A 12,786-nucleotide genomic window follows, 5' to 3' on the forward strand; every position below is an offset into this window, starting at 1 on the left:
AAATTTGATTCTTATACTCCAAAAAAAGATACGGTTTCCATGACCAATTCAGTTGGCCACATCTGCACTGCTTCCTTAAGCAGAACAATCTTAACCTCTCAGAGGAGCTCCTGTCTACCTGGTCTTTTCAATGGTTGTAAGTCTCAGAAATCAAATCTTCAGGTTGTCTATTTGACTCTGTAGGAATGGAAGCTTGATTCTTGGACTTTAGGATGGGACTGAAGTTCAAACAAAACACAAAGAATCTCTGATACTGGGTCTGTGTAAAAGGAGGGAAATAGAGATAGCATTTGGATCATGTGGGAGAGACTGGAGGAGTCCCACTGGGTCAGTCCTTCATGGTGGTCCAGGGCCAGGCTGCCTCCCTCGGAGACATTTGAGAAAGTTGGGGTGTGTTGATGTTGAGCCGGGGGAAGTGGAGGAGCTGCAAACACTTGTGTGGGAGGTTGGGGTTACTAAATTCAGCACATGAGACACTTCTGTACGATGATACATTTTCTCACCCAAATGCTAATAGCATCTCTGTCGAAAAGCAAATCATCTACCTGCATTTCCTCATTCACATTTAGTTCAATCACCTCTGGTCTCCAGTTCTCCAAATACCCAGTTTTCAGCATAAAAAGATATGTAGGCCATAGGTGTTTGTGCTTCAAGTGGAGCAGTTCCTGCCTTAAACGACACTTGTACTAATAGTGGCCTAGCTGACTACTCTGTAATGATGGGCACTGTCTCCAAGGCTAGACTGAAACCAGGAGACACTAAATTCTAAAAAATATTGTTATCCCTCTGCCCCGTGTAATTTGAATGACACAACCATAAGTTCTGATTTTTTGTCTGGTGACTATGCTGATGTTTTTTGTAAATATCAAATACTGTAAAACGTATATATTTTTTTTTTGGCCTATCTATTGCTGCTTGTTGCATAAAAATCTTCATTCTGAATTTACATATGAAATAGGTTGTTGACAGTTCAAAGTCATGGGAAAGCGTGTTACTTGATGTGCTCTAGATCTCCTGTCCAGTTCTGGCTCTATCGCTATCTGGATGCCTCTGGGTAAGGTACTTGATATCCGTTGGTCTGCCAAATGGGAATAATGGAATGTTGCTAACAGTTTGTAAGGATTAAATGAAAATGTGTGTGGCTGGTAGGTAATAACTGCTCAGTATATTTTAGCTATTAATAGTGTTATTGCTATGTCCTCTTCCACACCTGCCATTCCTCAATATTCTTTCAAACACCTTTGAATGCTTACAGTGTGCTAGACTCTGAGGATATAAAGAAGATAGCTCTGACCTCATAGAATTTATAATCTTTAAAAAGGAAATAGGTTTGTAAATAAGCAAATGCAACAAAGTGCTACGTTACTTGATTTAAAAAGAGAAAAGGCTATATAGGCTATAGTGAGAAGGGCAAAAATGGTCAATTCTGAAGGCTCAGAAATGTCTATGGGATTTCTTTAAAAGCAACATTGTCATTGACTTTCTTAAGCATATTTTCATCTAATTCAAAAGCAACAGCTCTCATCCAGATGTGCAATGCATAGTACATAAGGTTTTAGGAAATGTTGGCAGTACTTCTGGAAAGACCAGGTAATTCTTTTCTGAATGATTAATTGTAAGATACATGCTAATAAGAGACACAGTGGGCCAAAAGGAGTGGTTAAGATACCACTGATTGTATTGATGCACTGATCGCAGAAACGTTCTCAAGCATGAAAGAAATGTGGAATCAATTGTAGTAGTCTCCTCTGGTGCTGTAATTCAACACTGGATCTTACAATTAATTGTTTGGAAAAGAATTACTACAAAACATAGTCCAGTAGTCTCCTCTTAGGCTTCCCTGGGGGCTCAGACGGTAAAGAATCCGCCTGCAAGGTGGGAGACCCAGGTTCAATCTTGGATCAGGAAGATCCCCTGGAGAAAATGCTAACCCACTCCAGTATTCTTGCCTGGAGAATTCCAGGGACAGAGGAGCCTGGCGGGCTGCAGTCCACAGGGCCGCAAAGAGTCGGACATAACTGAGTGACTCTCACACACACACACTTTTAGTCTCCTCTTATCCATGAAGGACACATTGCAAGTCCCCCAGTGGTTGCCTGAAATCGTGGATAGTATGATACTGGTTCAATCCCTGGTCTGGGAAGATCCCCCATTTTCCAGAGCGAGTAAGCCTGTGCGCCACAACTGCTGAGTGAGGCCATATGCACAAAACAATGAAGTAGATATTAAAATTAGTTTATTTTTCTACTTAACTCTTAATAAATGAGAAGAAACACAGTAGTCTGTCTCATAAAGAACATTTATAATACATAACAATCCATAAAGCCTCATGGTGAGGTAGGAACAGCTTTGGAAAACAACGCACAGTCAGAAACATACAAAAAGTTAGGTAAAATGTTGCAGCACTAAAGACGTTTTATCTGCATCTGCATTTCATGAGATGATAATTGCATTTAACTGTGCCACACCTGGCCCAGAGGACACCCCGTGGCAGACACAAAACAACACAACACAGAGGTTTCATAAAGAATCACAGATACACTGATACGCTTCATTGTGCTGTTTCAAGGCAGAACCATAACATGGCAACTTGTGTCTTTTTATATATAACCACATATTAATCGTATGTTACATTCCCTTCAGTATCTTTTTGCCAAAGACACTGAACCATAAAGTTTTTGGTTTAAAAGTCTTAATTGAATGACATACAAAAGGCTCCTGTGCCAGTGAAAATGACTGCTAAGTATTTCAGAACTTGTTAGTAAAACTAAATAGCATTGCCACATGATAGCGGTAGAGTTACATCAAAATAGTGCTATTATAATTCCCGTTTCAGATGGTCAAACACTGTATGACAGTTTCAATTTAAAAAACAACAAACCCTCCACCTTCCCAAGTTTTAACACTGTTTTATGACTTAACTGAAACTCTATTAAAATAAATAGTTCTATATTGTAGGATTCTTCTCCATATTTGTGTATGTGTGAACATCCTAAGACAGCAGGTAAATGACATTTCATCAAATGATATTTGTTTATAAACAGTAAAAATCTACAACTCAATACCAGTTAGCCTACTAAATACTTCACATTAGGTTCCATAGGCCTTTTCCTTCAGAACTTTCAAAAATTCAAAATTAACTGAGGATGTTAACAAGGTACAAACATTAATAGTCATCTACTTGTGATTTTCCAAGGTGCTCTTAATGCAAATTCTTCCTGGTCAAATTACATACCTTAGTTACCCAAACATACTACTTTCTAAAATGTTAAAATACACACAGCAAAGTTTCTGAGTTTTTTACTTTTCCTTTAGGTTTTAGTTCATACTTTATACAGGGCAGATGCTCTCTGGAAAAAAAAATTTTATTAAACAATCATATAACTAAAAGGTGACAATGGAGAATTAAATCTCTCTCATCACTAAGGCGGAATTTAGGTTGGAAAAAATGTCTGGGTTGGTTTTAATTCAGGCACATGCAGCACCTCCATCTTACTAAATTGAGACGATAGACACATTTCTAAACACATATTCTAAATACACTGATCTTGCTCAAATATAAAAGAGCCAGCAGGAGAGATGCACCTCCTAAAACTGATGCAGTGTTATAAAACAGCATTTAAATATTGGGTTTAAGTCTCCTAATAATTAATGGAATTTCCCTCATTTTCTTCCAGGAAAGAATAAACTATTTTGGAAAAGACACTTAAATCCCACAATATTTAAATATAAAAGCATTTTAAAAAGATAATGCTAATATAGCTAAAAATGGGTTAGAAAGTGCATTGTAAAGAAATAAATAATTCTCTGCTAAAACTGAAAAGGTGGGTCAGTGCCCACTGATTTTGCTATTATGACAGAAATCCTTTGAAAAAGAGAATCCTATGGTACCACTTTGTTACTTATGAGCTACTTAAAATTATGAAGTGAAATAACTAAAATCTAAAGGCTGTTACTTTCAAAGCACTTTGAAAAAAAAAGTAGCCCTTGTCCCATGCTTATACACCATTAAAAAAAAAATTCTTTCAGTTGATGTCGTATGCCTTATGCAACCTTTAATAGACCCAATAGAGCATTGTAAAGAAAACCTCATTGAATGTAATATATATTACCAGTTATCCTTTTATATCACTACTGAAATATTTCTATAACATAAATTGTTTTGAGATCTTCAAAAAATGGTAAATCAGGAATGTACATGATATAATTTGAAGCTTTCTCTTGTTCACTCATATGAAATTCCAATTTCATGTTTTAAAAAAATGTTTGCAAAATTCCAAGTAACTACCAGTTTAGGAATTGAAATATACAATATCAGAAGAGTATTAAATGATAAAGATGTATTGCAAATTGGCAGGTTATGGTTTTGGCCCATTATAGTAAATATGAACTTACAAACTGTGTTCCTAAAATTACCTCATTCTCAATGGAAAAATCGGGTGTTCTTAAACAGGCCCATTGCCAGCAACAGGCTTATACTAGGAAAAAATCACATCATCTACCATAAAAGATCATCCCTTTAAAAAGTTAACTGTCAAATGCCAACGTTTTCATCTTAAGACCCACTAAACAATGAATTATTTCAAATCCCAAAAGGTAGCCATCCCCAAAGTAGTCAGCTATAAAAGGTACTAAAGTAGTCAGGATACCTCGTTTCTAGAAAAATAGAGCTATACATGATAACTGATATTAATATTCATCCTTTTGAGGACAAAAATCTAGTTTCTTCACAAAGCATAATCCCTCTATCAGAAAAATATAACTTAAATACCCTTAAATAATATTTGTGTATGGATTTGAAATCCATACAAACAATGAAATAGCCAATAACAGTTTCCTGTATAGATATTACGACATCTTGCAAAATAAGCCACTATTGGAAGGTCTGAGCAATGTCAAGACAGAATGACATATAGAATCTCAATTATTAATTTTGTCTTAACAAATTTTGCTTTTTGACAGTTTAATATCCAAACTGCATTAACCTTCAGATTTTTCTCTCAAGTCAATGGCTCTTGGCAAAGCACAAGCATTGCTGGTTGGGCTCAAAAAGCTGTTTGAATCCATTCATAATTGGTCACTGTGAAATGACTCTGAAGTTATTTTTAAAACTCACAATTTAAAAGATTACATTAATAAGCTTTCATTTAACATGTAATTATTAAACAGTCTTAAAAATATTTATTGTATATTTTATGAGTAAACTTTCAACTCTGTTTCTAATGCCAATCTTTCAAAGGAAGTAATGCTGGTGAACATATTCATCTTTTAGACTACCTTTGTTTTTTTTTAAAAAAGTTAAAATTCTCAGAATAATTTAGATATGTAGTCTGATTATTAACTTACAAGAATCTAAATACTTAAATTTGGTAAAACTTCCTTCCCTGCTCTTACTGTCCATTTGCCCTATTATAGGTATACTAGTTCAATTTAATTATCTATTTATTAGAATAATACTCAGCAACATAGGATACAGAGTAGTAACTGATCTTCAGTATCATAAAACCCCATGTGAAGAAAAAAAAGAACTTTTCCTAATAATATTCATGAGTCATTCTTAAAATATGCTGCCATTATGCTATGTAATGATCTCAAAGGGCAAGTAAATATTACATAAAACATCAAAGGAAACAGACCTGTTGATTTTTAGAGTTCTAGCAATTATAATTCTAACAAACAAAATATAACACTGGGGGAAAAGAAAAGCAGAGAAATTCCAGTAACAATTTAAATTTATTTATCCCCCTAATTAGTTTTTTACCATTGAAAAACTGGAAATCAAATAGCATTATGTTATATAAGGTTTATACTTAAACAAAAATGTAACATAGTGTTAAAACTGGCTTTCCAAAACTGTTACAGCATAGCTGTACTCTGCACTAATAGTCACAAAGTTGTAATATAGAACTCTGTTAAGCAGTCCCATTATGTTCTTACAAAAATAGAATTAAACTGTGTGACCAGACAAGGACTTCAATTACACTACTTGGCAAACATAGAATTTCAATAGAGTCTTTTTTCCTCTTGCAGTTTAAAGCAAAAGTCAAACATCACATCTTTTTCAAGACTCACAAAGATGATTCGGGTTGTTTGTTTGGCATTTTTTTAATCTCTATCACAACAGCAGGGATGTTTTCAACTTTAGTCCTCTTGGGCTGCTTCTCTAGATTGTCACTAAGTTCTAAACAGGAAATGCTAACTGACGGGGCCTTTTCTGCATCCTTTCCAGACTGGGCTTGTGGCCGTGTCCCACAGCATTGCTTCAAAGCACACTGAGTTCTGCAGGCAAGTTCACACGGGACTACACTTGACTTAGAGCCTACACTAGCAAATTCAGGCTGAATGGTGGTAGCGTGAATTCCGTGATTATGGAAAACGTCTTTAATGATCTTAGCCACCTGCATGTATGATGCCGGGTCTTCACATTTTATGTGAGCAGTGGCAATGATTCTGCTTCCAGCAAGTTGCCAAACATGTAATTCATGAACTTCCTCAACTCCTTCAACATTTCGAAGTTCTTTTATCAAATTTTTGATATCAATTTGTTTAGGAACAGTTTGGAGAAGAATAAGAGCAGACTCCTTAAGCAATGGATAAGTTGTGTAAAGAAGTATACAAACCATTACAACACAAAGAGTTGGATCTAAATACAGTACCCAGCAAGGACCAGCCTCTTGAACTGTTGCCTGAGTACTATTAACTAATTCTACAAATGCTTTGCAGGGGTCAGGTATACAGGGGTTCACACAAATCTCCCCTTCAGGACAACCTTTCCAATTAAAGTAAAAGACTAAGGCATTTACTACCACAATCACTGAACCCAAAGCATCTCCAAAGACATGCAGAAAAACTCCACGCATGTTAAGTTGTCCAGTCTTATCTTCATCCTCTTCCAATTCCACCTCTTCAGGTTCTCTGATAAGATTCCCATTCACTTGTACTTCCATTGCATCATTTCTGGACTTTTCTGGATCTACAAAGAAATAAAAACTCTGTATCAAACACATCTAAAGTGTTTATATAAACATTCTTGCCTAATTCCATTTAAGAGATGGAGGTGAAAATTTTTCATAAAACATACCCTGGGAACATTCTATACTTGGCATATATCAAAAACAACAAAACTGAATGCCATCACCCCAAACCATACGCAACTATGGATAACTCTTAATCACATGGCTGACCTGACACAGAGCTCTAGTCACTTTTTCACTTTGCATCATTCAAGTGTTAAGGTCAACTTTTAGACTTTTGTCACTTACAAATGATAAGAGTCCCTTGATGGAAGGGGTTTAGAAACTGACAAATCAACCATATAAGCCTATCAACAATCACACGGAGACTTCAGGAAAAGTTGGAACTAAATGATCACTATCTACCCTACTACCTCCTTTAAAGGAATTATACACACCAGAACAGCTTAATATTCTTTGGAATAACTCCTTGCAGAGTATAGTGAGAGGAAATTCAATTGTTTATTAAACATTTTCAATATACAACGTCAATTTCATTAACATGATATCCTGAATCCTAGAAAGAGGAAAATTGTCTATGTAGTGCCATGCATGTGTGGTTTCACACAAATAGGTAAACAGAAATTGATATTTCCATATAAATGGAAAACAGTGGGAGGAAATACACCAACCTATTAAAAATATCACTGAGATGGGTTAGTAGGGCATTAGGATGATTCCTTTTCCCATCTCCTCTTTCAACACCTATTTCCCCAATTTCCTTCCAAGAGCACTTAATGTTTAGAATGAAAACTACACATTAAAAATATAAGATGAATAAATTATCATCACTTTTACCTTAGTACAAAAACGACAAATCCTAAGTGAAATGTTAAAACATGCCCCCCGCAAAAAACAAAAAACATGCCCAGACAGGTCCTAAGTCTAGGATTTTCAGGATTGGGTTTAGACTTTAGAAAATTCACCGACACATGCATTGCTGTTCATAACAGAAACCTTTAACCAAGATTTTGAGTTCAGGAAAGTCAATCACTAAGATCGCTCTGAATACATTAAGAAACTTGTTTGAAGGGCAAAAGTACTACTTGGGCAGAGCAAGCTTCCAAACATCCAACAACTAAGGACCAACTGGAGATTCTCTCCGGTTTTCCAAGAGGGCGAAGAAATTTAATTAGGAAGCACTGCTGATCCTGCAAACGCCAAAATCAGACAGTCTCTTGGAACGACAGCCCGTAAAAGACTGCCAAGTGCAGCTGTGGACCGCAGCGGGCTGAGGGTCACCTCCTGACCTTTTGCCCGCTCTCACCACCACGGTGCCATCTACACCCCCATACGGGGGGCGGAGGACGCACTTCCCCGGCTCCTGACACCGGCTGACAGCGCGGGGCTGGGGTCGTCTGTTTCGGCGGCTTCCCCGCAGGTGCGGGTGCGGGAGCCGGCCCGGGAAGGAGCGGCCCCGAGGCGGCGCGGCGCGGTCGGCTCGGGCGCCAGGGGGCGTGCGGGCCACCCCGCCCGGGGCCATCCCGGGGTCTGGGCTCCCCAGGGCCAACCACCTGCGGCGGCGGCTTTTCTCTCCTCACCTGTCTGGTCCAATTTCAGCCCGTTGGAGTTGCTGCTGTTGGCCACCAGGATGTTGGTCTCCTCCTGGTCGGGACCCTGCTCGCCCGGGGTCACGGCGTTGTCGCTACCCCCGGCGCGGCTGCTCTTGCTGCGGGCCCCCTTGGGGAGGCCGTGGCTGTGCCCCCCGTGCGAGTGGCTGTGGCTGGAGTCGTCGCCGAAGCCGCTGTGGTGGTGAAAGAGACAGAGCCCCAGCACGTTGACCACCAGCCCCGCCACGCCGACCCCGAAGACCACCAGTGGCTGCTGCATCTCGTGCGGCTCGATGAAGCGCTCGATGGCCTCCAGCAGGATGGCGAAGCAGAGGCCGGTCAGGAAGATGGCGTTCACCAGAGCCCCCATCACCTCGGCCCGGATCCAACCGAAGGTGTTCTTCTGGGTGGCGTGGGTCCGCCGGGCGAAGCGCTCGGCCACCAGCGCCACCACCAGCGCCAGCACGTCCGACAGCATGTGGAAGGAGTCGGAGAGCATCGCCAGGGACGTGGTCACCCGGCTCACCACCACCTCCAAGACCATGAACATGAAGGTCAGTAACAGCATGCAGAGCAGCCGGCCCCGGTTTCGACCCCAGCACCCCATGGCTGCGGCTGAGAAGCCCGCCCGAGCGCGGCCCGGACACTCCTGAGGAGGCGGCGAGGCGCCGAGGAGCCGGCGACGGAGGGAGGGAGGGCGAGCGGCGCGGGGCTCGGGAGTCTGCCGCGGGGCCTCGGTGACCGGACAGGGGCGGGCGAGCCCGGGGTCTAGCCGCCGAGCCCACGCGCCTGCGGGCGTCCCCGGCCGGCCGGCGGCGCGCAGCTCCTTCTTAGGCGTCCGTCCTCGGAGCCGGCGCCGAGGCCCGGCTCAGCCCCAGCAGCCCCCACACCCCCACAGCGGGGCGGCGGCGGAGGCGGCAGGGAGCTGGGGCTCCCGAAGCCCGCCGACAGAGAGCCGGAGCAGGAGCGAGCAGGCGGGCGGCGGGGGCGGGCGACCGGCAGCTCAGCGCTGAGGAGGCTCCAAGCATCTGCGGGTTCTCGGCGCAGGTCTTCCCCTCCGGCGGTCTTCCTCCGGTGTGGCCCGGACCGAGGAGGCGACGCCTGAAGAGCTAAAGAGGCGGCGGCCACGGCTGCTGCACTCGGCCCGGTGTCGGGCGCCTTCTTCGCCACCCGCCGCCCCCCCGCCTTTGCAGACGGTTTACAAAAAAACTTTGCTTTGCACTCGGAACCCCCGTTTTCACACGGACCCGAGCGTGACAAGGCCTCGCCGCCCCGCCCACCAGGCCCGGCACGTCTTCCCATTGGCCAGGACCCCCTCACGACAGCCGCCGCGTCCCGCCCACCCGCGCTCGCTATTGGGCAGAGGCTCAGAGGGGCGGGGAGGAGGCGGTGTCGCGGCTTCAACAGATGGGGGCGGGGCCTTTCCCTTCAGGAGCCGGGCGTGGGCCGGGGGCCGCGGCCGGGTGCAGCGACGGGCGTCGTGGGGGAGGGTAGGGGGCGCGGGCCGCGTGCAGCAGGAGGGGGAGGGGCAGGGCGAGGCAGGCGGGGTCCCCTCGGCGTGGCGGGCCTCTTGCCCGGGCGCTGCGGGTCCTAGCAGCCCCCTCACACCTGCCGGGGGCCAGGCAGCAAACAGACTTTGATCCTCCCAGCCGGGTCCACGTGGGGCGGGCCGCTCGGCCGCCGTGTGACAGTCGGCAGCCTGGGAGGGGCAGGGAGGGGGAGCCCCAGTGTGAGGGGCGGCGGGAGGCGCGGGGGCGCGCTTCTGTCAGAAGAACCGCGATTAGGGCCGACAGACTCATAAACAAGTGCAGCACGTAACTTGTGACTCTGCTCAACACCGAGTTGAGGAGTTCATCCAGGACGGTCCTGCGAGGCGATGAATGGAATCTTTGTAAATGTTTCAATAAAGCAAATCACCCCCTATCGCCACCATCGCCCGGATACCTTGTGTGAAGTCAGATATTTCTGTCACTGATTATCTAAGGATCATTTAGGGTGCAGACTTAAAGCAGAAGAAACCTGGGTTCTGGTTCTTGCTTTGCCACTAGCCAGCTGGGTGACTTTGGGCAAGTCAGTCGGTCTCTCTAGACCTGTTTCTTCGTCTATGGAGAGTAAAGGACTGAACAAGAGATCTTAAGATTCCCCCTGACTTTAAAATTCTAAAGCTCTAAGACTTAAACATTGTATTTATACACTACAAACAGCAGAACCCAGTGTTGGTTGCTATGGGGAACGGGAGGGGCAGTGAGAATACAGAAGTATGAGCTTCTGTCCAGGTGGAGGTGAAACATATAAAATTTTAAATTATGGTGAAATACTCCTGATAAATTGTGCCAACACTGCTTCAGACTGGATACATACCTTGCTGTGCTCTGAATGGAGACTAGCTAATTTGAAAGTGAAGGCTTCCTGCTTCGTAAGTGGAGGGGTGGCTAGAGTCAGAGTGGCCTGAAGTGGACTCCGGAAGGCCTCACCACAGCCCCTCAACAGCGAGAAGGACCTCCAACTGCTCTGGATTGCTGGGAGACAAAGACAGTGCTAGCCAGTGCCTCAGGGTCTGTATATAAGGCTTGTTTGGGGCCATGTATTTTTGCATTAAAAAAAATATTATTTTTAGAAAAGTTTTTTCACTTGTATATGGTGTATTTCTCATCTCCCCAGCCAGACTAGAGAGCCAGATCCTCATCTATTTCTGTTCTTCTGGAATGCAGAAGAATGGAGGAAACTTCCCGAGACATTTATTAAGAAAGAATTGACAGGACTTGATTGAAAGCTGATAAGGAGAATTTTAAAAAGATAGTTTTTAACCCGACAAGGAAAATATTGCTTAAAACAGGGGGAGAAGTTGAAAAGGGTGTGCAAGGAGCTGCTCTTAACGAGAAAATACTGAGCCTGTTTTTTAATGTGCTGAATTTTCAGTGAAGTCTGGATGGTGGGAGTGGGGAGATGGGATTGGGGACTTCCATAATCTTCTCTCTCTTGGTGTAGACAATGGATGTTTGTGCATTCATGTATATGAATACAGCCTCAAACCTCCTTCAAACCAGGTCCCCCTATATAGACATTGAGGAGCCACGTGTGGGTCAAGATATCCCACGGAAATGGCCAGGAAGCAGTTGGAAGACCATTTTGCCTCCTATTGGGAGCTGCTGGGTCCCTTTACTTAAAAGATAGATTCCTTCAGGGAGTTCCTTGGTAGTCTAGTGGTTAGGATTCAATGCTTTACTGCTGTGGCCGTGGCTCAGCCCCTGGTTAGGGGAACTGAGATCTTAAAAGCCATGCGCTGTGTGGGAAAAAGCAAAAAGAAAAAATATTCCTCCAAGTGTAAGTATTTAATGTCCAAAAAGAAATCAATAAGACGATGCAGAAGGCGAGGATGCTCAGCAAACAGTAGCAATCCTTTCAATAACTAAGCAGACTGAATTGGGAGACGTTCAGACCCACGTAAAAGGGGCTCTAGGTTCAAGTCAACTCAGTAGTCACTTATGAGAACCTGCGTGGTGCCACATTTTTCCCCCTCTTGTAAGCCACTTCCCAGACAATGTGCTTTATGCGCTCATAACCTAGAAGCAGGGAGGGGTGTCAGAGATGCATTTTCCAGATTGGAAAAGTTATAATCATGCATTCCAGAAAGAGTAATATTTACCTATCAGCAAAACATTTCAGTCAAATAAACCTTTTATCCCCCCTAGCATAGTGTAGTCAAAATACTTTGGTAGCTTGACTCAAACTTGTCCTTTTTTAGCCGATTGTCTTGGCATAGCATTAACACAGCCAGAAGTGAGTTAAAATGAAGGGAAGCTATACCATTATTCACCAACACTCCTGGAGGTTGTGGCCCCAGGTTGAGTAAGATGGCTTGGCTTTTTCTTCCTAATTCTTGAGAACTCTCCTGACAATTTGCTTGGTGTTCAAACTGACTAAACTCAGCATACTTTAAAGATGAGAAAATAATGCTCATTTTGGAAAGAGACTGCCAATTTGAGTGAAAGTCAAATGTTGAACACAAACTTTACAATTTCAGAGCCCTCTAAGACACCTCCCTGCTTTATCAAGCCAAGCTTCTCCAAATTGGATCTTCTTAGCTCAATGAGCTAGCCTAAACCTTATCAACCCAAAGTGTAGGTTTAAAAGGATTCTTATAAAAAACAAACAAAAACTGTTAAACACAGACACACCTCTGAATATTGGTTTTCAAAAATCATGAGTGTTTGAAGCTGTGT

At 43.2% G+C, this 12,786-nt stretch overlaps 1 protein-coding gene across 1 annotated transcript; it reads right to left on the minus strand.

The window, feature by feature from the left end:
- Window positions 1–2,281: 2,281 nt before the first annotated feature.
- On the minus strand, window positions 2,282–9,170 carry SLC30A1 (solute carrier family 30 member 1). Its single transcript, XM_070384734.1, has 2 exons — window positions 8,555–9,170; window positions 2,282–6,973 (listed from the first exon to the last, which is right to left on the minus strand). Exons 1-2 carry the CDS (start codon window positions 9,168–9,170, stop codon window positions 6,069–6,071), a joined length of 1,521 nt encoding a protein of 506 aa, XP_070240835.1. The 3' UTR covers window positions 2,282–6,068.
- Window positions 9,171–12,786: the final 3,616 nt, after the last annotated feature.

Source organism: Bos mutus, chromosome 16 (assembly GCF_027580195.1).
Source record: "Bos mutus isolate GX-2022 chromosome 16, NWIPB_WYAK_1.1, whole genome shotgun sequence".
NCBI lineage: Eukaryota > Metazoa > Chordata > Mammalia > Artiodactyla > Bovidae > Bos > Bos mutus.